General features: G+C 41.4%; 1 protein-coding gene across 2 annotated transcripts in view; it reads left to right on the forward strand.

Moving 5' to 3' along the window:
* The window catches only part of Parp8 (poly(ADP-ribose) polymerase family member 8), a 175,544-nt gene that overhangs the window by 6,864 nt on the left and 140,941 nt on the right, over positions 1 to 27,739 (forward strand). For both annotated transcript variants that reach the window (XM_010644012.3, XM_010644011.3), the window contains exon 3: positions 127 to 181. In XM_010644012.3, coding sequence (XP_010642314.1) covers positions 127 to 181 — 55 coding nt within the window. The remainder of the gene's footprint in view (positions 1 to 126; positions 182 to 27,739) is intronic.

The raw sequence follows: 27,739 nt of genomic DNA on the forward strand, positions 1-27,739 counted from the left end.
GCTGCTCTCCCGCCCTCACAGCCGCCCGGGCAGGCCTCCCCGAGGCTCGGGAAATGAGAGGCTTGATCCGGATTGGGGTTAAAAACCCACTCAAAGGGTAGCTTTTAACCAGGCTTTCCGTTTCAGATTTCAGATACTCAGACTCCACCTTTACTTTCACCTACGTTGGCGGCCCCAAAAGGTATTTATGTGTATAGAGTTGCTTCATTTCCTGTTCACACGCTTGTGTTTCCTTTGTTCTTCGCTTGTTCCCTGTTTGGGTATTTTGTTTGCTTGTTTGTTTAATTAAGGTTGCTGTTCTCCAGACACATCCCAAACCTTTGGTTTTAAAGAGCAGCGGGGGGAAAAAATAAATATGTTTGATTGAGGTGTTCGTAAAATTACGCTACCGGCAAGAGCAGAACTCTCCGTGTTAAAATTGTTCTGCTACAATAGTAGATCGCTCTCGAGGCTGGCCGGGGTTGATACAGGCAATCGGGTGCAAAGCGGAACTACTAGGTGTGAAGCGAGACGGGAGACGTAAAATGTCACAGAATAGTTTGATCACAAGCGATGATTTTCCTGGTGAGTTGGAGCTGTCTGTTTCCATGTTTTTCTGAAGGTTGACAAACATATAGTCTGCCAGTTCTTCATCTAGCTGCTTCTATTTTCCTCCAAGGACCGGTGTTTTGGCTTTCACATTTAGTTGTAGGAAAGAATTTGGAGTTATATATATGTAGCAGGAGTGGATGACTTGTTTCTTTTGTGGGAAGAATAGTGATGCATATTTTATTAACAGACGGTCAACAATTTGAAAGAAGCCCAAATCCAATTGTGATTTAGAGCAGAGGTAAAATATACCTACATTTCAAGTCTTCTTTAATGCTGTCTTCATATGTGAAGTTAGGATTTTCTTCCTTTAAGCCCTTCAGGGACAAGAGTGGTTGAAAAAGAGTAGTGGCCACATATGAGCACAGTCAGCCTCCAGAGCTGTCTCCGCCCAGCCCTGCTTATTAGGACTTGACATTCAATATCATTTGACCACATTCCAAAATATCTCTTAGCTAATGGGAACGTTTATGGACATATAAATTGCAAAAGAAGCTCTCTTCTGTGAATACTTTTAAAAAGCTTGGTATGAATGTGAACCTTTGCAACATTAAGGATCTGTATTACATTCTTCATCTCAAAAAGCTTTAATTAGCATAATTATTAGGTTTCCCACATATATGGTTTTCCTGAGCCCCAGGATTTGCATATTAATGATTAACTGGTTGAAAATAGTGAATCACCCAACGTCCACCTATATTTTTTGGGAGAGAATACAGTTACATTATCTTAATTTACGAGCGTACCGTCATCTTGGTAATTATGGGCGAAATTAAATTAGAAGGTATTTGATTAAATTAACACTGCTCCCACACTTAATATCCAAAGGACCTCACTACTGTATGACTAATGTCCTCTTGGATGACTTTAACGGTTAAAATGTGCTGTGTGGCCCATTGAAAACATTCCCACGCAAGCAGGTGACTATGAGCTGAGCTGTCTGTTGACGCAAGTTTTGCTGTTCTTCTGGTGGGGGCTGTGTGTGCAGGAATACCCCGAGTGGGCTTTCCAGCTGACTGGGCTTCTGGTTTTTTCTATAAGGTAATACCTCAGTTCTTTTGGTTTCAATTTATCTGTAAACTGAGGGGTAAAGCCATGCACTCAATCTCTTAAGATCTGTAAGGAACTGCAGTTAAGATTCTCTATCAGCAAATTACTGAACTACTGTAGTGGTCTCACAGCTAGAGGTGGAACAGGTCTTAAGGCCTCCAGGTGCCAGGCCAGGGTGTTGAGATGAATAATTAACTCACCAAGGTAACATCAGTGTTCACTATAGGAACAAATACCTTGGTTGCTCTTAAAGTAAATGTTTCCTTTCCTAGGAGATCCTGTTAAGGGACAGTGTTTGTTTTTTTGCTCCTGATTTAAGTACTTTGTATGTCTAATGTGGAAGAGTCTGTAAAAAGAGAACACTGGTGATTGAGTTCTTTGTCTTCAAAGGAACTTGTTCTGCTGAAACAAGTTTCTTCAGTGTGGACAGGGGATGATTCCCTCCGCCCTTGTGTTTTTCAGCGCTAGGGGTTGAACCCAGGGCCTTTGCATTGGGTTACATCTCCAGCCTGCCTCCTCCCCTTTAAGCTATTTTTCATTTGCTTTGGAGTCTCGCTAAATTGTCTAGGCTGGGCTTAGATTTTCAGTTCTGCACTACCGCTTAGGGTGCTGGGTGTACAGGTGTGAGCAGGCACCATGCTAGGCTCAGAAGCGGATCCCTTTACTGTTTTTTACCTGAGGGCAAAGGGAACATGGCTTTTCCTGCGAATAAAAATCTTTTCCCTCCCCTCCTGCTTCTCCTCCCCTCCGCTCTTCCCTTTTCTCCCCTCTGCTGGCCTCTCCTTCACACATAGTTTCATCCCCAGCACACTCCCTCACCTCCCTTTAAAATTTGAGCTGGCCAAATTGCCTGGGTTGGGCCTGAATTTGTAATTCACACCACCACATCTGGCAGGATGTGAGAGTCTTATGAAAAGAAAGCACACGATTATCTGAAAGTGTAAAACTATTTCATCTAAACCATTGAGAACATATTTTAAAAATAATTTTCAATTCAAGTTGTAGATAAAGCTCAATGCACCATTTCCTTTCTCTGTGAATTATGCATTATTTTAAAGATAAAGGTTATCCTGGCATGGTAGCACATGCCCATAATCCTAGCACTGGACGGGCTGAGGCTGGAGGATGGGTATGAGTTTGAGGCCAGCCTGAGCTACATAGTGTGACCCTGTTTCAAACAAAACAAAACAAAACAACAAACAAAAGAGAAGAAAAAAGAAAAAGGTTGATCTTTCATATTACCTTCAAAAAGACATACCCGGCCGGGCGTAGTGGCACATGCCTGTAATTCCAGCACTCGGGAGGCTGAGGCAGGAGGATTGCTGAGAGTTTGAAATCAGCCTGGGCTACATAGTGAGTTCCAGGTCAGTCTCAACTACATAGTGAGACCCTGCCTCAAAAAACTAAAAAAAAAAAAAAAAAAAAAAAAAAGGCATATGGAAACAATTTACTTTTTTAAATTTTGTGCTTCTGTGGCAAAAAAGCAACGCCAAGAAGCCACTGCCAGAGCTGGCCGGCGGCAAGGAGGCCTTTTCTTTGGTGCTCCTCATAGGAGCAAAGTGCCTGTGAGCACCTGCTGTTGGGCTGTAGGTGAGGATTGAGGGCACAGAAGTGGTCAGTGGAGAGACTGCGCCGCCTGATTTTCCCCAGTGCTAAGGTTCTCAGAGCTCCTGTCATCCCCACTTCTGGGAGTGGAAAGTGAAGCTCAGGGTTTCCGGTGTGGGGTCGGTTTACTCAGCAACTCCTTGGAGCAAAGCCGGAAGCCCCGCTGTGCGCATGCCTCTGACCTGCGCTCCCTCCTGGACAGCAGGTCCTGAGCCTTTTGAAACATGGAGACCCTTAACATCCAAGAAACACACGGATGCTTAGTGGAGTTGTTAATTTTTCTTTTGTTTTTTTGGCAGTGCTGGTGCCCAACCCAGGGCCGCATACGTGCTAGGCAAGCAGTCTACCACTGAGCTACATCCCTGATCTTGAGAGTTGTGATTTTAATGTCTGTTGATTGAAATAGAACTCTGAGCTTTTAAAAATACACGAGAGTGCGGTGGTGCATGCCTGTCATCCCAACACTCAAGGCTGAGATAGGAGGACTGAGTTCAAGCTTAGTCTGGGCTCTACGTAGTGAGACTCTTACCTCAACCAGACAAAGCAAAAATGAAAAATTATTGATTGTAAGAACATCACAGAAAGAGCTGCCAAAATAAGAAGATAAAAAAAGCCTCATATAGTTCCTGTCTTCTATTAATTAACACATTGCAGTTTATGCTTTTTTTGCAGTACTGGGCATTGAACCCAGGGCCTTCCCACTTGGCTGCATCCCCTCTTTTTATTGTGTCTTTTGAGATCAAGTCTCTTGAGTTTCAAAGTTGCTCAGGCTGGACTAGAACTCAAGATCCTGCTGCCTCAGCCTCTAAGAATGCTGTGTGTACCACCACACCTGGTGCTTTTGGAATTTTTATGAGTGTATATGTTTATATGTATCTATTCAAGGGCTACAGTACTCTTTTAAGACCTTTTTTCATGCAAGAGTATAATTTTAATGCTTTTTTAAAGAAGGGATATAAGAATTATGAGCTGTTAAAATGAGAGTTTTCCAATTGAGGAATATGACTATCATAAGAATTCTAATCTATTAGAAATTACTATCGCATGCCGGGCGTGGTGGCGCATGCCTGTAATCCCAGCACTGAGGCTGGGGAGGCTGAGGCAAGAGGATCGCTGTGAGTGAGATCAGCTTGGGCTACAGAGTTAGTTCCAGGTCAGTCTCAACTGCACATAGTGAGACCCTATCTCAAAAAAACAAAAAAACAAAAAGTAAAATGCAGGTATGGTGGTGCATACCTGTAATTCCAGCACTTGGGAGGCTGAGGCAGGACCATTGCTGCAAGTTTGAAGCCAGCCTGGACTATACAGTGAGTTAAAGGCCAACCTGCACTATAAAGTGAGACCGTTTCAAACAGACGAAAACAAACCAACAAAAGAAAAAGAACTTGCTATAAAATTTGAAATGTAATGTTTGGCAGATTGTTTGGAATTATGTGTCTTTGTACAGGCTGTATGAGTAGATGGTTTTCCAGTGACCGTGGCAGAGAGCGTCTTTTGAAGTATCTCCTCTTTGTTCAGGTAAATGTTTCGAGCACCTGGAATGACACTAATAACGGTGCTCCCAAATTCCTGACAAAGCACGCGACCTCCTCTTCCTGGGGACTTTGCACATTTGGCCTGGATCCCACCCCATTCTACAGCCTCTCCATTCTCCCCCCTGTCCCGTTCCCAGTCACTGCTCTCTGAGGTCTGGGCTAAAGCCGACTCTCCTCTGAGACACCTTTCTTGGTAGCCTGCTCTGTCTGATTTTGCTAGGTGTTTCTGAGACCATGCGTCACAATATACAGCTGCTTCTCCACACCTGAAAGAGTTAGGTTCCCGGTAAGCCCGTAAGTTGAAAATATGGTAGGTTGAATGCACCTAGCCTGTGTGTGACATAGGTTGTGATGCAGCGCCCTGGAGTGGGGTATTGTAAAGGAGCATGAAGCAGCAAACCTATCACTAGCCTGGGAAAACGTCAAAATTCAAAAATCCAGGTCCTGTTTCTACTGAATGAATGTTACTTTGCATCTTTGTAAAGTGGAAGATCCTTAGATGGAAACTTCCCATTTCTGGGACTGCTTGTATTCTGTTGCCTGCTTATGTCTCCCTGGGATCCTTTTAGAGACTCAGACTCCATCCCTGACCCTTCGTCTAGTGCAGTATTTTTTCTCAGTAAATAGATGTTGAATGAATTAGGGAATGAATGCTGAAAGATCTGGCAGACAAGAAGGGATTTCCTTACTGAAGTGACCAAGTACAGAGACACTGGGGCACTTGGAAGAGCCTGTGCCTGGTGGTGCGGGGTACAGAGGCGTTTCATACGAACCCAAGTGACAGAAATGGCCTAGCCAGGTTGCAAGTCATACTCTCTAGTGCAAATGCTTCCGGAAAACAGATAGGTAATGCAGTTAAGATCATAGTTCCCAGCTGTAATGTCAACACTCTGGGAGGCTGAGCCAGGAGGATGGAAAGTTTGAGCCCGGCCTGGGCAGCTTAGTGACCTACTGCGACCTAGTCTCAAAATTAAAAAAAAAAAGCTGAGACTGTAACCCTGGGAAGACAAGGGGTTCAATTCCTAGTACTGTGTGCGCATGTACATGCATGTGCACGCTTGCTCGCTCGCACACACGCACACACACAGATAACGGAATTATGAAATCTGTGGTACACTGGAGACTTTGAACTCTAAAGTAAGTCACTCAGAAATTGAAAATTCTGTGCTGGGATAAAGCAGACTTTCTAGGGTCCACCTGAGCACCCAGTGTGTTAATTCCATATACATGGAATTGCTGGGAGAGAGTTCACTGCTAAAGGGTGTTTGTTTTCTTTGACTTCTTCAGAATTCTGTGTACACGGGGTGAAAGAAGCAATCACTTCATGTTAAAGATGTATCAATTTTAATTATGAAAGAGATGCCAATGGGCCGTTCTAGACATTCTGGAGTATGCAGTTATTTTGAAACTGTCAAAGGCTACTGAAGGTGTCAGAATAAAAAGAGCGACTTTTTTATTTTTTAAAATAAAAAATTAACACGTTTCTCTTGGCAGTGAGGACTTAACCATAATTCTGTGTGCATCAGTTATTCGAAATACTGACTTTGAAAAGTGTCTTCCTTGGACCCTGGAAAGCTCTCTCAGAAGCTGGGGTGGTGAGGGGAGGGGAAGGAGGGAGGAAAGAAGTGGAATGAGTGAGAATGTGGGTTTTTATCTCTCTCTTTAAATTATACCTGCTCCTTTTTTTGTTCTGTATAAGTTTTTTTTTGAAAGGATTTTATTGTTGAATGAGGTTTAAAGCCACTGACCTGAAGTAATCACCATTTTAACATAGGTACAACTTTATTGAAACTTGTATATTTAAACTATTTCAACTTCATTTATTTCATGGGTTCATGTACTAAACTAATGATATTTACTGAGCCTAGTTTGCTGTGCTTCTTGTCCTTTCCCTCATCTCTGCATTTGCAGCAAACAGGTATTTTATCAGCTAATTTAATCAGTTAATTTGTTAGCTAATTTTTTTATAGCTAAAGAAACTGAGGTTAGGGTAGTTTCAGTAATATAAAGTTAGCAAAAGACAGATTAAGCATGTGTCTCAGGATAGGTCAGTGTTCACAGACTGTGTGGAAGGGGCATTGGTTGACCCAGCATGAAGAGTGTGGGACGAGGAGGGCTCGCGGATGGGTGTGTGCCACAGGCAGGACTGAAAATCTACCGGTTGGCAAGGCAAATGTCTTAGCCCAGCTAAGCAAAATAGTTGGGAAATTATGTAAGTTGGCTGTGCAGTCTTTATGCAAATATTTGGCTAATCCATTTAAATTCCCTATCATTATTCTCTGCAGCATTTAAAAAAACATCTAAGTGAAATTTCATCAATCCTAAAAATATTTTGTAATTCTCTGCCCAGATTTGCTTTTGCTTAGTTGGTGTCTTACCAGTTAAAATTTACTGTAGGATGGCTGCCACTGATTTAGTCGATTTTTTTTTTTTTCATTCCAGCTATGGACAAGCGATCCTTTTTACATTCTCTGATTTCTGAGATGCTGTCTTCCCTGTACCTCTGGGAAGGCTAGTAAGCTATGTATTGTAATTTTAATTTAATTTAATTTTATCCCATTCACCCCTCAGGCCCCTCCCCTCCCTCTGTACAAAAGCTTTGTTTCCAAAAATTTCTATTAATAAGACTTGTTACTTCCACTTTATCTTTGTGACATTTTACGTTTTCTCTTCAAGTTGTCTGACTCGAATGATAGACACCACCACTTAGATATTTGTCGCCTTCGCCTCAAGCTGCCACATCAAAACACACCCTCATTTCCTCTCTAAAGAAGCCTCTCTTCAGCCTTTCCCGTCAGTATCCTATCATTTGATCCATGTAGGGGATGATAATCTCAGGTCTCACATGTCACACCTTCCTCTGCTTCCTGAAGTCCTACTGACCACTACTTTGACATCATTGTTGGCCTTGTCACCCCTGCCCATGTCACATTTAATCCATGTCCTGTTGGCTTTGACTTAGATCAATGCCTTGAACCCAGTATCATTTAAAGTTCTTGATTTTTAGCTTCTAACCCATCTAGGTCATTCACATCTGAACTCTTTAACCATTCATTTAGTCATTTGTGGATCTGTTTAGAAGCTTTTAGGGGGCACCATGGTTTTCTCCCTGTCAACCTTAAACTCTTGGTCTTGGCTTCCGAGAACAACCTCCTCTGTCCATTCTTATGTGTTTCTCAGGCTTCCAAATACTAGTTTTGCTTGTTGACCTCTCCCTCTCCCCACTCAACGACAGTTGGATTAATTTAGCCTACAGCTGTTCAAGGCTTACTGATTTATAACATCTGTGTTGCGTGCTGTGGATGGTTTGGATATCAAGATCATGGTTCTTATTACCACAGAGACCAGCAGTTTTATTTTTCCCTTGCCCACAGATAGCTTCTCCATTCATTACAGTGGGTCACATGTATGCATAAGAGGAGAGAGTGTGAGCATAGGAGTACAGTAAAGTGAGAATGAGAGAAGTGAAATCTGAGGATAGGAAGAGAATACAAATAGATTCTCCCCTTCCATTTCAGAGTCACAGCAACAACAGCAGCAACAATAAAAATCTTGACTTGTGGCGCATTTGCATGTCAGTAATAGCCAGTCTGTGGTTGAGACCTTCTCCTTAGTAAGTGTAGCATGACTAATCGGTCGGTGTTGAATTTAAAAGGGGACAGCTATTGAAACCTCGGCTCTCAGGTCACTTTTCCCTGTGCAGGAATTAGCAGAGAGCCAGCTGCTAGTTGACTTCAGTCAAGGTACATTTCTGAAGTTTTGAAAACGAACCCTGAAAAGATGGACTTGTCAACCACATCCGAGGTGCTGTAGTTATTTGTTATTTTCATTGCTTAGTATTTTAAAAACAAGAACAGGTTGTTGTGGCCCCAGCATCACTTATAAAATATTTGCTGTATTTGAAATATAGAACTGAGGCAGAGAGTAATATGTTAGCCTTTGACATCTATCTGTGAAGAGAAAAGCACAGACAGAAACGGAAAACAAAAAAATATTAGGCGCCAGGATTTATAGGAGTCATTATAAGTCAAATTTTAAAAAAATGGTCACCAAGCCAAGGGCGGTGGTGCATACCTGTAACCCAGCGCTGGAATGTGGGGGGCCGGGACAGGGGGATCAGGGTCCTAGGCCAGCCTGAAATTTGTCTGGAGACTAGAAGAACTCTAGTTCTTATCAGGATCAGTGCCTGGACTGTATTAACTATTTTCTAATATTTCTTAAATGACTGAATATTATTATTCCCTACATTATGGGACAGTATTTCCCAAATTATTTAATTAGACATTAAGGTTGTGGCCAAATAGGTTGGAAAAATGTTTAGTTAAAACTATTAAACAGTTTTAACTGTTGATTTTTAAAAAGCCTTTTTATATAGTAGTTTTCATTATGCATAACCAAGAGATGAATGAAGTATTCAGGATTTTTCAGACTTATTTGATTACAGATCTGGAACATCTCAAGAGGGCTGTTTTTTGGAAAACACTGGCAAACTCTGAGTCTTATTCATTAAATTTTTTGGGAGGGTAGACAACAATGTAATGGAGACGGAAATTACTGAATGTTAGCCCTGAAGAATTTATTATCAATAATTTTTGTAGACATTGCTTTATGATAAGGCAAGCTTTGGTTAACAGGCATTGGGCATTTCATGTGGCTGACTTCTCTCTGTGAGGATTTATTTCTTTGATTCTCTCCTCAGTTGTGCTGAATCCATTTAGGATAAGGGCTCTCAGCCATTCTTACTCATCAAAGCCCTGAAGTTAGCCGAGCCCTCTTTGCTACATGATTAGAAGTCAGGCCATGAGGAAGTGCTAGAGATAGATAATGATGCCGTGTAGCACAAGTGCTCATTATGTCCTCTTAAATTCTGTCACTTCGCCTGCAGTCCAGCTAAGGGAGCACTCTGTGATGGAGTACACTTTGGAGAGGTTCATAGTAAGGGAAATCTGGAGTTTGTCTAAATATTTCATTTCTTTGATAAATCACATTTAAAGAAAATCAATGAGGGTTTCTATTTTTTTAAAATCATTTTGCCCAAGTGGCCAAATGAGAATTTAGTAAAGGATGTAGAGACATTTCTCAGACTTTCTCAGTATTAGGCAGGAGGCAGATTTTTTTTTTCTTTTTCTTTTTTTTTTTAAAGTAGTGTCAGCTGCTAACTTTAGGAAGCCACGGGACACTTCTTGGTCACACGTGATGGAGAGGAGGGCCTCTCGCGGACACAGGGCGGAGCAGTGTTTGGAAGCAGCATGAATATGCTGTAGAGCTGTGATTCCAGGAAACCGGGGCACCTTATGGTTACTAAAGAATCTGGTAAATTCCGGGTTTCTTGATAGTGTACAGAATATTAACAGAATGAATTCTTTGTTGTGATAACACATTGGTCAGTGTACACATATCCGTGTCATTAATCTTAAAAGCAGAATCTTAGATGTTGACTAGGGGACCTACACTGAATGCTGAAATCTGTCAGATGAATAAAAGCTGGTGCAGTCATCATTTCTCATTAAAATTCACCACAGCTAGAGATGCAGCAAAAAAAAAAAAAAAAAAAAAAAAAAAAAAAAAAAAAGGCTTCCAGCTGAAAAGTGGTTATTTATTATCATCACAGAATTTGAAATGATTTCTGTAGTGAACGGTCAGATTTATTTTTAGTTGACTAAGACAGAAGTTTTGATAATTCACTGTAAGCCAAATTCTTGTAACAGAGCAGTCTGTCCTTCTGGGGAAACAAGACCGGAAGGGTGATTTCCCTGGGTACTGATTAGTCGCTTTCAGTGAGATTGCTATTCTGTGTGAACTTGGCTCTAAACTGATGAAGCCTGGGCCAAGAAAAATTTTGAACTCAATATTTGAACTCATACTAAAATGAACTTCTTGTTTTGACTTTCTATATCATTAATATTGAATTTCTAATATCCCCGGTTCTTAAAGCCCAGAGTGTTACAGACTCCTTTCTAGCTGTAGGCAATTGACAAGGAAAACTCTAGTTAGGGCAGTAGTTTCCCAAGTTTGTTTGTTTGTTTTTTAGAATAGAGAAGTGATATTTTGAGCCTCTGGGGTGCATTCTGGGAAATGCTACATTAAAAGTAATTTTAAAATCTATGGTAAAGATTCTTTTAACTTCTGAGTAAGAATTCTGACCTACAGAATTTTTTTTTTTACTTTCTCCAAGCTTATAGATGTGAACCAGATAAATGTAAAATTAGCTTTTTTCATTAAGTAAAAGTGTAGCCTTTGCCGGGGATTCAGCTCAGTGGTTCTGTCGCCTGCCTCGCGAGTGCAAAGTCCCAGGTTCGATCCCTGGTACCAAAGAGCAAAACAAAACAAGTGTAGCCTTGGCACAGAACTAAAATTGCTAACTTAATGCTTTCAGTCTATAGCTTATTATGTTGAAATATTATAATTTTATATTAATAGAAATCTACCATCAATTTTATTTATATGTAGATTATAAAATTAAGCAATAAATATACAGTATTCCAAGAAATACTAATAATCACTACAAAGTATATGACTGTCAGTTCTTTCTTTTTCTCTCCCTCTCTTCTTCCCTGCCTTTCTCACTCCCTTTCTTCCTTTTTCTTGCAGTTTTGGGGCTCGAACTCATCACTTTGCACATGCGAGGCAAGTGCTTTAGCACTTAGCAACATTCCCAGTCCTGTGCCTACTAATAACTTTGATCACTACTAGTATTTTGTTCACTTAATAATTCTTGTTACTACTCGAAGCAAACCCACTAGAACTGATGCTGTAACATTTCTGTCACGGAATATGAACGTTAAACGTGAAGCAGGCTTGAAGTGTGTATCTCTCCCTCCCCACGTGGACGTGCACACCTGCACACATTGTACTTGCAATTCAGTTTTCGTTGTCCACCTTAATCATTCAAAGGTAACGTTCTGCACCGCATTTCCAGGATCTAAGAATACAATTATACAGATGTATCTATATATTGGGTTACCTACAGATAAAGATCTGTGTACATAGAATATGAAAGGGAAGGGGAGATTAGAAATCTCAAGGGTAGGAAGCACTAGTGATGCTTACTTTGGAAGTATATGATTTTGGGGGAGGGAGTAGCAGGTAGGCAAAGGACACTAAACAGTTAAGCATTTCTTCACTTCCAACACCTATTACTGCCTTTAGATTCACTGTAGACAGCACTTACAACTTTCAGTAAATATAAATTGTACCGAGTTTATAGATTAGAACATTTTCAGAGCTTGCAAAGTTGCATTATATGCATTCAAAAAGAAAGGTTGCAAATGTTTGGCTAAATTTTAAGACTACTTTAAAAATTATTTTTAACTCATAGTGTTCTAGTGTGGCATAGCAGAATGGACCTGCCAAATTGGATTTCTTCTAACCAGATTTCTTCTAACCAAACCCTGAGTCTTGATTGTATCATCTGTGAGTTGTGGGGCTTCCAGGGGTGTGTGCTGGAAAAGGGGGAGCAGAATGATTGTTGGGCTTGGTAGCTCAGGAGAAGGACTCAAAAAGCAGGCTATCCTCTCATTAATGGTTGATCGTAGCAAAAGGTACATATTAAAATCACCAAAGAACAAAGACTTGCAGCAAAATCTGGGAGAGTGCAGGAACAGGCTTAGGCTTGCAGGTGACCTCCCGGTGGAGTCTCATACATGTATGTGGTTAATTCTCCCAGCGACCAAGTATGACAGACAGCCTGTGGGGACAGTCACCCGAGCCGTGGGGTCTGGTTTTTTATTGGGGTCACTGAGGCATGCAGCACTTGTGTACCTGACCGGAGCTACTCAGACTGCAGGCTTCCAGAGCAGAAGCAGACATTCTGATCAGACTGGTGTTGTGTGATCCAGGACTTCTGGCATAAAAACCGCTCCTATCAGCTAGAGTACTTCAGAACTCATGACTTGCTGTTTGGGGAGCTGGCCAGGAGCCAGTTCTGAAGGCGCTGTTTCTTCGGAAGGTGCAGGTTCTGAGCACCCGAGGCTCGCTGAGCTGACCCTTTCCTGCACGCCTGACTGTCGTGGACACGGCCAGCCCAAGAAGGCAGTACGGCTTATCACTCTTCATAGCACCAGCCCTAGAGGCTGTGGGCAACATGAATGAAGAAGGAAATATTCCCTTTTGTGGGGCAACCACCCTGATTTGTGAATATAAAATTCTGTTTATATGTTATTAAATTGGGCATGGTGGCGCATGCCTGTAATCTCAGCACTCCTGAGGCTGAGGCAGGAGGATAGCTCCAAGTCGGAGGCCAGCCTGGGTTACACTCTGAGTTCAAAGCTGGCCAGAACTCCATAGCAACACCTTGTCTCCCCCCATATTATTAATAAAATAACATTGCATTAAATGTACATAAAAGTAAAAAGTGCCAATCACATACTAATTCATTGAACTGTTCTTTATTTTTGGTGCTACAAAATCCAAGGCCAGACCTGTGGTACTAGCAGCTGAACCCAGGGACTCTTAGCACTGAGCTCTGTCCCCGGCTTCATTTTTTTCCTCTTTTGAGGCACTGTCACATGAAGATGTCCAGGGTGGCCTGGACTCTGCAGTCCTAACTCCTGGGTAGCTGGGATTATAGGTGTCTAAGACCATGCCCAGCCAAACCTTACTATGTTATAATCTCAGAATTCTAAAAGCTGCCTGTAGTAGTAACTCAATTTTTAAGTAATCTCTACATTCCAGAAACTGAGATAAGGGAATCACAAGTTCAAGGCCAGCATGGATTAATCTCAAAAAACCAAAAAAAGATTTTCCACATTCACTTTTAGCCCGTAGATGATCACATCAGCATTTCTGGGATTATGCGTTCCCTCTCCCATGTTCTGGGTCCCTGATTTCACCCATAGTTTAAGAATGTATATATTACTTCTAAAAATTCTAGGTTTTTGTCTAAATTTCTTATTTGCTCAACCTTGTACTTTTTGCTTTCTTTAGCAAAGAAAATTGATAAGAAAATAATTTCTCTGGAATTTCTCAACTGAGACTTCAGGGCCACCACACGAGCCCTTTTAATTTTTTTAATTTTTATTTTTTTGAGACAGGGTCTCACTGTAGTTAAGGTTGGCCTTGAACTTGTGGAGATCTTCCTGGCTCAGCCTCTTGAGTCCTGGGATCACAGGTGTACATCACCACACCCCTTTCTTTGGAGGTCCCTGGGAAGTGCCAGCCTTCCCCTCCTTAGAAAGTCTGTATGTTCTGATGAATGTGGCACTTTCTCCTGCCTTTACTTGCATCATCTGGGATGTAACGATCCTCTCCAAAGAAAAAGAAAACTTTTATTTCAGGGCTGCCTCATGGCTTTGTCAGTGAGCAGAAGATGATTCCCTGCAAGTGACAGTTACACGAAGTGAAATATTCTGGTGAGTGCTAAGTTCTCATTTTTGTTGACAGTCGCAGATAAATATAACAATTTCCTCTTGAACAAAGGACGTTCCTTTTCATGTGTACACATGAGGGCCGGAGATTTAGCTTAGTGGTGCCACCACCTGCCTTGCAAGTGCAAAGTCCTGAGTTCAATCTTCGGTACCAAAAAAAAAAAGAAATAGGACAAGTATGAAATAAGATTTCAATAAAAAAGTAAAGTCTGGTATGTCTGGCAGAGGTCCACTTAGCCCTGTGTGCTTTATCAGGACCTGAGGGCATGCCTAATTTTCATAAAATTGATGCATTGCCATGAAAGCAAATGAACAGACATCACTTTTGGTACCCTGCTTGAGGCTCATGGCTTTTGCCGATGGTTGAGATTTATAAAGTGCTCATGAGTGCAAAAGATAGATCTTAATATCTGACGAACTAATTTGCAGGTAGTTTTTTCTAATAATAGAAGTAGGTTTTAGTTGCAAATGAAAAGGGAATTTATTACCATAGACATAAGAACAATCATAGATATATCTGATTCCATGAGCCCGTATAGCTTTTCCTTAAAAAAAAAAATTTTTTTTTTGAGTCAGGGTCTCACTATGTAGTGAGACTGACCTGGAACTCACTGGGTAGTCCAGTCTGGTCTCCATTCACAGCGATCCTCCTGCCTCAGCCTCCTGAGTGCTGGGATTACAGGCATGCGCCACCATGCTCTGCTTTCCTTAAAATTTTTAATTAATGAGAAGTTAATGCGTTTCATTTTTTAAAAAACGTTTCAGTAAAACACAGTTGAGCAACTGAGATTTGCTTTCCCAACACCCATAGGATTTTTGTTTTGCTTTTGTGGCACTGCATATTGTGCTCAGGGCCTTCACACTGAGCTGCATCCCCAGCCCTTGTTTTATTTTTTATTTGAGATTGTCACACTGAATTGCTAAGTTGCCAACCGGGCTTGAACTTGTGATCCTCCCACCTCTGAGCCCGGGATTGCAGGCGTGTGCTCCCTTGCCTGGCTGTTAATTTTGCCCATTCTTGAAGGTATGATGAATTACTGATCTGTAAGGCAGATGTCGTTTCATAGTGTTTGATGTGGTTAGTGATTTTTTTTTTCAAGGTCCTATTGACCTAAAATGAAAGGGATTAGCACTGGGTAGCTGAAAAGGAGGGATGGCAAAGAATCCTTTCTGATATTTACATGTGATTTGTCATTCTTACAGCTTTAAGTTTCTAAGACTGTCGTATAAAAACATTTCTAATTTCAACTACTTACGGAGCATTTGGTCCAAACTAAAACTAAAGTCCTCTTTGCAGTTGTAGAGACTTAAGATTCGGAAACAAGTTTCTTTCAACCTGAAGCTCTTTGAACTTCTTTGAGCTAAAGGAGTTGGTAGAAAAGCGATTTTATTCCCTAAGGGCTATTGCCGTGTTCTCCAGAGTTACTGTAAGTGGGTTAGGGGGCACCCAGCCCTCACCCCTGTTCTCTGTCCTTTTCTTTCTACACTCTGTGCTTCCCTTCCAAGTTGTTGCTTGCAATTTGTTGTGAACAGAAACCAAAAATCAAAGCTTGTTATAATTGTGCTGCAAATAAATGGTAATAATGTCATAAAGGATCAGAAGGAATATAAGGACTTTTATCTTGTGAAAAAATTTTTTGATTGTTTAAAACCTTTTCATTTCCCTCCCTCCCACCCTCCCTCCCTTCAGATTAAACCCAGGACTTTTGCATCAAACTAGTCTCTCTCTTTTTTTTTTTTTTTAGAAAACGTTGCTTATTTGCTAAATTGCCCAGGTCGGCCTCAGATTTGCAGTCCTCCTGACTCAGCCTCTTAGAGTTCTGTGATTCCGGGCATGCGCAGTTATGCCTGGCCTTGCTTAATTTATATAGCTGCTCTTTCAGTCCTCTAGTTTTGAGGTTTGGCTCCAAAGCGATGTCATGAAAGTGTTACTACGCTGGCTGTGGGCAGTGTTGGGATGGTCAGAATTTTGCTATTCCATGAAGGCTGTGCCAGTGGAACCTTGTTTTCCAGCGTGGCTGCATTCTCCAATTTGCTGGAGTGGAGGAACCTACGCCTAGCAGAGAGTAGTACAGTTGTATCTGCACCCTTTGCTTGTAAATCATTCATCTCACTTGAAGATAAATAAAAAGGTCTACCACGATTTGAAGCCTAGGGCCCTGGATTTAGCTCAGTGGTTCCGCCGCCAGCCTCGCAAGCTCAAGGACCCGCGTTCGATCTCCGGTGAAGGAGAAGGAGGAAGAAGAAGCAGGATTTTTGCTAAGCGAAATTTTAATGAAATCAACATTTTCAGTTCATGTGGCTGATAGCAATTCTGCTTTCTTTTGAGAATAAAATGGTATTCACTTTTATAATCACCTTGTTACTGCAGAAATGTTAGTGGTATTTTAAATGCCACGTTCTATGTTTCAAACAAATTGCCTGTGTCCTACAGCACAAAGAGGTAATATGAACTTGCTTGTGTCCCTTTGATTTTTTTCCCTTATAAAATTAAGCCTAGAAGCTTTATACTACTTTAAAGTTTCAAATTAGGTCACGTAGATGTAGCGCCGAGCTTCTAATTCATAAAATAGTACCCTCATGCATGGTGAAGAGAAGATGTGTTTATATCCTGCTGATTGTCCGGCTGTGGACTGGAGGTGAACGTAGAGTGATAATGGCCCTTTTAAATGTTTTCTTGTGATCTTTTATATACAAAAGCGATAACCTTATTTTGTTTCTATTTCTAAACTAACATTGCACCACATGGTCTCATACGTTTGAGCACATTTTGGGAGGGCTGGAAAAATGCTTCATTCGCATCAGGCCTGACCGGGCAAAACCTTTGGTCCTTGGTCCTAGGGTTTGTTAGGTTTTCTGAGGGGAAGGTTTGCAAGGGAGCTGAGAGCCCTGGGATGGTGGTGAGTACAGATTTCCGGGAAGCGACTGAGTCCCTGTAGTTAGCACAGCAGGGCTCAGATATAAAGCTGTTTACATAGGAAATGATTTAAATGTCTGATTCTAGCCGGACCGTGAAGGTTTTATTTACTTCGAGAAAGTTGTTTAGCCCTTCTCATAGATGCCATCCATTTCAGAGTAATGTAAATACATTTTCCCTTTGGCTATTTTACAAGGACGTTGAGGATTAATTAAATGTAAGGGAAAGTAGTGCATTGAACTCCCAGGAGACAGAGAGAGCTGTTTATCATTTCTTTCATCATTCAGTCCTTATTCATTCATTTTGCAAATATCTGTTGACTACTAGTCATTTGGAATACAAAGATGAATGATCAGGCTGACTTCTGCCCTCACAATGTTATATGTTGATATTTAATTTTTAAATTCCCATTATCTATGAGTAATTGCATAGGGATACAGTGTCGCTAGGCTCATCAAGAGTCGATCTTTGACTAATAACCACTGTCACATGTTTTCACGTTGGACATTCACCCTCCACATTTAGAGCTACTCTTTGCCTCCTCTTGTAATATACACACACAAACATATTTTTTTCCCTTATTGTAATTGGTGCAATAGGAACTATACTGTTCTTACTGAAACAGTTTAAGTACAACTAGTCTTATGTTTTATAGGGCACAAGTTCAGACTGTTACCCTTATAGTGTTGTTTGTGGAAATATTACTAAGTTGAAACTTTAAAAAAGAAAGCCTCTGAGCCAGGCATGGTGGTGAACACCTGTAATACTAGCACTTGGGTCGCTGAGGCAGGAGGATCTCCACAAATTTGAGGCCAGCCTGGGTTGCGTAGTTTAGGGCCATTCTGAACTACATATGAGACCCTGTCTCAGAAAAAGGACTCTCTAACAGTCATGTCTAACATTAAAGAAGCATGTGCATTTAACCCCCAGACTGAACTAAAACATGTTAATTAAAAGGTGTTAACTCAGCCGTTTAAAATAAGCATGTATTCTAGAAGAATGCACACTGCCTTGGAAACTAGTGCTTTCCTAGCTCACATGAGTCAGTTCTTTCTTGGAGTTTATTAAATAATGAGTATTTGAATGAATAATTTTGACCACCAGCCTGGAAATATTACTGTTTTATTTTAGTCTGAGCGAGGTAAGAGTGGTTGAGTGCATGTTGTGAATCCGAATCTCTCCTGTGGGTTTGAAAAGATTCTACTCCTAAATTAGTATATAGAAAGGAAGAGTATTTCTGTCCTGGACTTATTTCTCAATTTGGGTGTGTGTTTTTGGAAAAGGAAAATAATGGTCTTGAAAGTAGTATCTTTCATCATTGCCCGATATTGCAGATTAGTTGAATTTAAGGGGGGCAGGGGAACTGGTTATATGAAACAATAGTTATATGAAACAGAGCTGGGCATGGATACTCTAATCCCCAGCATTCAGGAGGCTGAGGCAGGAGGATCATCTTGACTTTGAGGCTAGCCTGAACTACATATCGAAACCCTGTCTCAAAAATGAAACAAAACAAAGCAACCAAAAACAGGCACATACAAAGTAGTTAGGCATCTAGCCTTAGATAAAAATCTATAAAGGTGCAAGGATTCTTAATTTACATGAAAATTATGCCCTGCAAAAATACTGACCACTAAGGTTTTATATGTATTTATGTATTCTATTTCTTTTTGACTGAAGTAATGCCATAAAAATGATAAAAATGCTTAAATCCAGTCTTGACAGCACCAGCATCCAACTTGCTTATCCAAGAACTTAAAGCGATATTTCAGGGCTGAACTAATGTCACTAGGGGGCCAGTGTCGGCATCACTTTACTTGCATATTATTATCAGGATGGTTCCTTTGAAAGCCTGGAGCCTAGGAAGTGTCACTGATGGTGTATGTTACATCGTGGCCTCCTGCTTCTTCCCCTGAAGTGGGACGAGAAGAAACAAGGGATCGTACCCTTCCGTGGTGCTGGTGGGCCTGTCTGGCCATTAGAACTTCTGGCTCTGCTGGAGTTCTGTCTCCTGAAGGTACTCGTTTACTTTTTGTTGTTTCATCTGACCTGCTTACAAAAGTTGCTGGACACCATTGAACTATAAGCTCCTTAGAAATGCAAGTTTTACCATGTTCTTGGACATTTTATTCGCCATTATTTTGGTCATTTCATTGATTTAAGAATGGGCAAGGGAGCCCGGGCTTCTGCAGTGCCGGATCCCCATCGCTGTGCATGGAGAACCCCACAAGAGCTTGTACATCCTTAAGGTTGTGCGGGTCAGGATGCCTTCATTTGCTAATGACCGAACAGCTCTGGCTTCAATGAAAGGGGATTTTCTTGGTTATTTAACTTTGAGTCAGTGGTAAATTAGCTTTCTGAAATGACTGGTTCAGGGCCTAATCGCGTCTTCGAGGACTTGGTTTCTTTTCAGAAGTCACTCTTGCTTCCCTGTCAGCTAGTTGTTGATGCCCCGGGGATTGCAAGACAGCTGCACACTGTGCTGCGGCTCTTCCTTTCCCATGCCCAGGGATGGCGGATGTTTCAGACGCTGATTATTTTAGTTAGTCCTGAATTCCATGTCCCATCCCTAGAGTCAGGAACCAGAGATAAAATGAGCTCTTCCCAAATTAGCTGTCTTGAGGAAGCTGTGATACAGGAGGAAGAGCTGATACGATAATGAATAGCAAGGACTTTTCTGAGGAATAAATGTTGGGTGTGGCAGCCACAGAATCCACGTTAGTGAGGTTTTCTTTATTTTTATTTCATAACTTATTTTTCTCCTTGACCTGAGAAAGTCTAGGGAACAGTTGGACTTATCTTCGACTAAGAAAGTAAAGCTACTGCACTACGTGAGAATAGTTCGCTTCAACCCAGCCTCTGTAACACAAAATAAAAAACACTCCTGGGCTGAGGTTGCTCTTGGCAGATTTCTCTATCAGTATTTTGCTAGGAACCTCAAAGGCTCTTGGTGAGTTGTCATTGCATTAAAAGACACACATGTGTAAATACCGAATAGTTTCTCTGGTGTGAATAAACTGTAATAGTACATAAGATTCTAATGAGATAGTGGGCAAGGTGAAATAGGAAGAAAGGGGCTGAAGGTGTAGGGAAAGTGGGAAGGGTAGGGGAAAGGTAATAAGGGAGAGGAAAAAATATGAGAAAATAAAGAAATGGAAATGAAGTGTTTATAAAGGGGGAGGGAGGAGGGGTGAAGGGAGGGCAGGGCCAAGGGGGAAAAATGAGAACCAAGACCTGTCATGTAAAGGTAGAAGATCCCAATGATGAATGTAACTGTACTGTATACCTAAAATGTACCAATGAACTCAATGAGGAAAAAAAAGAAACTTCACGAGATAGAGATTCATTACAAAATATATCAGAATATGGCACAATGAACAACCTTACTCCAGTGCATGTGGTAGTGATAATGATATGTAAATAGTTTAGTTTTTTGAGAATTCTATGTAGTTCACTTAGAAGAACTTATATGATTCTACTGATGAGGGTTTCAAACCCACACAGATGACAAAATATACCTTAATATGGTAGGAATTAAAAGTCAGATGATTCTCATTTCTATGTGAATTTAATTATTAAAGTCAAATTATTTATATGATGTCTTGAAAGCACTCTAGCTTGATTCTTTTTTTTTGAGACAGGGTCTCACTATGTAGTTGAGACTGCCCTGGAACTCATTATGCAGTCCAGGCTGGTCTTGAACTCACAGGGATCCTCCTGCCTCAGCCTCCTGAGTACTAGGATTACAGGCTTGCGCTGCCATGCCCAGCACTTGCTTCTTTTTTAATCCAGCTTGATTCTTGAAGTAGCATTTATATTCTTCATTGAAAGAAATCATTTATCTATGATGAATGATTACATACATTTCTGTCATTATATAGTTTGTTAAGAAAGTTAGGAATATTATGATACATTACTGGTTGAACTTTGGCCTAAACCAGCAGAGAAGAAAATGGTTGTTTCGGCACACTAGATCTTGGGCAGATGCCAGAATTCAAAACTGGTCCCTTGTTTGTGATAGAGGATAGGGTGAAGTTTGGAAAGATGCTTGTCTTAGTTGCTTTTCTCATTGCTGAGACAAAATACTCAACACCCATAAGTTAGGAGAGAAGAATTTATTTTAGCTTATTTTAGTTTGTAGAGGTTTTAGTCCATAGTCAGCTGGGTCCAAGACAGGGTGGCATGAGGGGCATGGCAGAGGAGAAACAGTTCATGGCAAGGCAGGCAGAAAGCAGCAAGCAGCAAGCTTCTCTTTTCCTTTATATTTCTTTCAGATTGCAAGCCTATTGGTTGGTGTCATCTGTGCCCAGGGTGAGGCTTCTGTTTTCAGTAAATCCTTTTAATCACACCCATACTCACACTCACGGTTACTCAAACCAGTCAGTGAACTAATCCAGTACCACACACCCTTAATCCAGCATCACACACCCATGATCCAGCCACCTCCCAAAAGTCCCATCTATGAGAGCATGAGGATATGGGAGGACATCTAGGTACAAGCCATAACAGTGCTTAATTTTCCTTTGAATAGTTTTCCTTGAGTTCTTTAGAGTGTGCTGCTAGTTCTTGAGGGATCCTCTGCTCTTTGGATCCTTTCACTTTCTGGGAAAGAGATTCTTTTCTGTTTTGTTTTGGGAAAGAGATTTTTTAACATGCCAGTTATTTGAAGTGTGATTTTTCCGAGAACAGGCTCCTTGGACATATAACCTGGCTATGTGGTCATTTTTTCTGTCCCATCCAAACTGGTCAACCTTCCCAGTTTTAATTTTCTTGGCCAACGTAGAAGTTTTCGATGTTTATGGAATATACTGTATGCACATGCTGCAGAACCCAAATAACTGAAGTGAGAGTGAATTTTATTTTTCCTTTACATTCTAAAAGCATCTTTAGGCAGTGAGAGCTTCTGCTCCATGTGATCACTTTAGGAATAGATTAAAGGGTCTTCTGTTATCTAAAACACTTCCTCTCTGATCTTCATTTATGGAAAGAGGAGGGGAGAAAGGGTCTTTCACTGGTGTTCACTTCTACATTTTACAGACTCACAACTCGTACAGACTGACCCGCGTGGAGCGGGGATCCGGGTGAAGATTTACAAAGGGGTGTTGCTGGACATCACTAAAGTACTGTAATTTTCTGTTGCTCAGGAAGTATTGCATTAACTGTATACCTGGTGAAGTTTGTGGGACTAATTCATCTCCGTGCCAACCACCTCACTTGGTAGGAGTGTTTGGAATACAGACAGTTCCTAGATGGGGCATAGGTTTTAGTGTGCGCCTGGATTGCAGGTATTTTCTGGCTCAATCCTCCCCCCGCCCCCCCCGGTTACTGGGGATTGAACTTGGGTCCTTGGGCTTGTGAGGCAAGCAGTGGAAGCATTCCACGGCCCTTGCAGGTATTTTCTATTGGAGGATTCATTCCAGCCTAAGGTTTCTACTACTGATATTTTTGGGAATGCTCCACTTTACCTTACATTCCTTCTTCATTCCTACTCGGTATCGGAAGCTCTCTATTCATCCATCTACTTCTGATCTCTTATTCTCCAGCCCCTCTACTTCTCCCTGAAAAGAGGAGAAGAGAGACTTTTCTGTCCTCTGTAGCAGCAGAAACAAATCACTGGATGTGATCCAGATTATTGGTGTCAGCCTCATGTGGAGATTGGGCCGTACCAGAGTCATTCCTCCCTCTGCAGCCCAGCAGGAGGGCTGCTTGTAGGCTTGACTGACTCTCTTGCTTTACAATTAGGAGCTAGGTTCAGTGAGATGTGTGACAGGAAGAAGATAAAGGGTTCCTACTCAGTGACTTTTGTCTTATGTTGAAAGAAGGTAAAGGAATAAAAGTTAGAGGTGGAAGAAGTTGGAATAGCTCCCGTGACAGAGTGTGGACAGGGAAAGAAAGGCTGCTTTATCTTCTTTTCCATTCTGCTTTGTGTAAAGGTCCAGTTAACTGTTTTGCTTTGTAGCTTCTCTTCCCATTTCCTGACATTTACTAGTTTTTTCCTGGTTATTCTTGATGATTTTTTGAGGGCTTTGGCATGAGGCTTGTAGTCTTTCAGTTAATCCCAAATCAGCCAGCACTGGTGACATCAGGATCTGCAGTGGCTGTCCCTCTCGACAGAGGCGTCTTCATCCCCTGACCGTTTCACACCAGTCCTTTGACATCCTCATCACCTCAGCTGCCTGCTGCACAGCCGCACTCTCCTGCCCTGGAATTAACTTCTGCTTTTCACTCGCACACTCACTCTCCGGCAGCAGGGCTTGTCTTCGCAGCTCACATTATACAGCCACTTTGCTGAGACTTTTGGCCTCGTGGCCCATTTTCTTTCTCCTTATTAACTTCCTCTCAATTCTTGCCCTTTCCCCTGTAGTCATGTTTTATTATTTCAAAGATTCATTTGCCAGCGCCCCCTCAACTTTGTTCTTTTGCCCTTTTTATTGGACCCACCTAACGAAACTACACCTGAAGATCTGTCCACACACTCTGTTCCTAGGGCCTAGACTAACGTACATTTCTAGAAAACTCGCTAGTGATAACTGATGTTCTTAAATGTCTGTTCTCCAACTCTGGGCCGGCTCTCACGTAGCAGACACTGCCAGATTCTTGCAAGGATGTGGCAGAGGGAGAGGAGCACATTTCCGCGTTACTCAGGCTGTGAAAGCACTCTTTCTACCTGCTTTCTCTGTGCTTCTCAAATTTCTTACCTCTGCACCTTTTCCCAGATGACATTGCATCAAAATTCACACAAATCCATACCTAGAAGACGGTACATCTTCTTGCCAGGTACTGCAGTCCCTTTTCTTTTGTATTCAAACCTGTCTGGTAAAGGGGCTCTAAGGCTGGACCCTGCTTTTGTGTTCTGGATCTTTTCCATGACTATGGCTCTCCTGCTCACCTTGTCACTAGTACCTTCTGTTTTTTACAAAAGCAAACAAAGACTCTCTTGTTTCCTCATGCTAGTTTCTCTCCCGCTTTCTCCCCTGCAATGCCAGGCTCTCCACAGCAGTGTTTGTGTTCTTTTCTTTGCATCCTCAGGTTTTCTTGGCAACACCCCCATGGCTCCATTCAAGCGGCTCTTACTTGACTTGCCATGTTGATTGCAACCTTTCATAGGGCTAACTGTATCCTCCTTTTGCAAACGCTGTCCTCCCTCGGCCTCCAGGACTAGACTTCTGCTTTTTGCCTCCCACGTCTGGCTGCTGAGCTCATGTTGTAAGACTGCACTTCTCACTCCAGCCTCCTAAATAGATGTCAGTGTGATTTAATGCTCCCTGCTGCTCGATATCCGTAGATATCTGTACCCGTTCCTACACTCTAGGCCGTCTTCATCAGCTCCTTTAGTGAGTAGGTCACATCTAGAAAGCCCCCAAATTCTACTTAAACCCTGTTTCTCTGTAATCTGTCTCAGTCCAGATCTGTTTTCTGTATTCACTTGAGTACGGGACGTTACAATTTAGGTAATTTAAGAGGCTTCAAACTCCCCTGTGAAAAATAAAACCACCCCCCTCCCAATTTCCGTTGCTAGTGAATGACTCCTTTACTAACTCATGTTTTTTCCTATCAAAAACTAGGTACCTGCTGGGTGTGGTAGTTCACATCTGTAATCCTAGCTATGCAGGAGGCTGAGGCAGAAGGATCCTAGGTTTGAGACCAGCCTGGGCTATTTGTGACTTAGCAAGACACTGTCTCAAAATAAAATTATTTTCTTGCCTTTTTATTTTTTGAGACAAGTTCTCAGTATATAGTTCTGGCTGGCCTTGAACTTACTATGTGGCCCAGGCTGTCCTTGAACTCATAGCAATCCTCCTATCTCTGCCTCCTAAGTGCTGGGTCTACAGGTGTGCACCACCATGCCTGGCTGGCTCAAAATACAATTATTGAGAAAAAAAAAAAAGACTGGGATTGTATTTCAGGCATCCCTGGATTCAGTTCCTAGTACCTGTAGCCCCATCTTCCCCCAAAACCCCACAAAATTGCTACCCTCAAAGATCCCTTTCTCCCATACTCCTTAAATACAATTGAAATTATCACATTCTTACTAGCTTTAACCTTAATATCATTCAGATGTCTGATGTGAATGGTGGCTACTTCCTGTTCTAATTGTTGGAACCTCAGTTCCACTACCATCACCACCATTTCTTAGATGAAAAGCCTTTTTCACTTTGGTGTTTTGCAGGTGGCGGAACCACTGAGCTGAATCCCCGGCTCAGTTTGCTCTCTTTTTATCCAGTTTTGCTTCATTCCATTCTAGCTAACCTATGGCAAAAATAATCTTTCTTAAATATAAATCTTATCATAATACTTCCTCATTTTTTTCTTTTACTTTTGGTCCTGGGGATCAAACTCGGGTCCTTGTGCTTGCAAGGCAGGTAGTGGAACCACTGAGCGAAATCCCCATCCCTGTTACTTCCCCATCTGAAAGCCCTTTTCAGCCGCTCTGCTCACCACAGAGTGAAACCCAAGCTCTTCACTGTGTCAGTCGAGGCGCCTGTATGATCTGGCCTGTCTTTCGAACCTTAGCCCTCTCATCCCACCACTTTATCATCTCTAACTTGCGTGGACTCCCCGCGTTTGTTTTAGATATAGTTTCCTTTAAGGAACACTAACCAAGGACCTCAGAAATAAACATCTTCCTGACCACCACCTCAGCCCCTAATATTTAGTCCCTTGTGGGCAATTCTTATTTTTATGGCTGTTTTTCGCACTCCTCTGGGTCCCCTAGGATTTATGTTTTGGAAACTTACTCCATGTTGGGCATTGTTGGGAGCTGGAGCCTTATAAGAGGTGGAGAATTTAAAGGCTCACCCATCACAAAGGGACCATTGGGAGTGGATTACTTACCAAGAGTGGCCTTGTTTAGAAGTCTCTTCTTGTATACTGTTGCTCGTTTGCCATTTTCTGAGACTCCCTGGCCTCTAGAACTGTGAGCCAGATGATTTACCCAATCTCAGGCATTCTGTTACGCGGACAGGAAACAGACCAAGATGATTTCTTAGGCAGAAGAGTTTCTTTGTCATTTAGCAAAGTGCCTGTCTTACAGGAGGTATTCAGTTAGAACTTTGCAATGAAGGCAGGAATGCTCTTGGGACCTTATTAGACAAGCTTGCATGTGGAACGGTCTCTCTGTCCCCAGGATTTCTCTCTTATTTCCATGGGCTGGAAAAATGAATACTCTTTCTCTCTCTAACCCTGTGGACCAAATCATACTTCATTTTAAAATTCACTTTTTAGGAGCCCCTCCTGGCCAATTAGTCCCATCTTAGTGACACTAACTCTGTATCCTCTCAGGTATGTGTCCCAGCATTTAAAACAGTTATTTGTAATTTGCTTTTCCTGACTGTATTCATTGTTTGACTTGGAATTCTTTGAAGCAGGCCTTCATATTTTTCTTACTTGTCTTTCCTTTTTCAGGGCTGAGGGAGGCACCGGGGATTGAACTCAGGACCTTACACTTGTAGCAGGTGTGACACCACTGAGCTACATCCCTGGCCCCTCTTGTGTTTCTAAATAACTAGTCTAGAAAAAAGAGGAACTCTTAAAATATTGAAGTTGGAGATTTCCCTTAGGAATTGTTTATATCATGGAAAATACAGAGTTCTCAGTGATTAACAAACTGAATTGCTATGGGGTAGATTTTAAGTCAAGTTATCAGTTGATGGTAAATGAAAGATCTGTTCTAGATGTATGTTTTGGTGGTTTTAATTATCTGTCCCAAGTGCCTGTAGATTGATTCTCCCACCAATTTTGAAGCATCATATCCCAAAGAAGCTTGCAATGAGCAGAGAAATGCTATTAGGACCACTACTTCCTTATTCTTTATTCATTCATTTAGCATTGCAGTTTGAAGTACTCTCAGGCATAGCATGAATTACAGCTAGTCAGTATTTTGAAATGTTAGCCTTACTCTGAAGTTTTGAGGAAATACTCTATGCAGGTGTTACTGATTGTACTGATCGAGTTAGCTGGTCAGACACTATCAGGATAGAATATCAAAGGACCTGTTCAAGTCTAGGATAATATCACAGAATAATTTGAGCATTTTTGGTTTATAATATTCATGTCTCCATTGCCTATGATTTTCGGGCTATGAATACTTATTCTAAAAAGTCACATCAATGCAGAAAAATATGAAGAAAGTAAAATAGCTTATAATTTCAGCACTCACAGTTGGTGTTCAGTTTGATACCTATCTTTGTAACATTTTTCTCTGTATACTTACATACAACTTACTCTTATTCTCATACTTTTATTTATTATGGATAAAGGATTATTCCAAATTCCTAAGTATTTCACAAGTAGTCCTTTCACTCAATGTCTGTAAATAATTTCCTACAATCTGTATTTCCTACAGTTAACTGGTTTTGTGTTTACAATCCCCGTGTACAAAGTTTTTTGGTTGCTTCTAGTATCCTGCAGGGATCAGGATCCTTTACTTTTTTTTTTCGCAGTTGTCTATTTACTCATAATCTGCTCTTAGAAGTGAAAGTTCTGAGTCTGACACTTGTTGCGAATTTGCCCTTAAGGAAGTGCCCTCAGCTTACACTCCTGCCTGTGCACTCTTGACTTAGCCCATGTAGAATATTAGGATTCTTTTCAGTTCTTGCCAGTTTCCTGTACACAAAGTTGAATGTCATTATAGTTTAAATTTGCATGTATGTAATTGATAGTGATTTCTCCTGTGTTCT

This window comes from Fukomys damarensis, unplaced genomic scaffold (assembly GCF_012274545.1).
Source record: "Fukomys damarensis isolate Sample0158 unplaced genomic scaffold, DMR_v1.0_HiC HiC_scaffold_1, whole genome shotgun sequence".
NCBI classification, from domain to species: domain Eukaryota; kingdom Metazoa; phylum Chordata; class Mammalia; order Rodentia; family Bathyergidae; genus Fukomys; species Fukomys damarensis.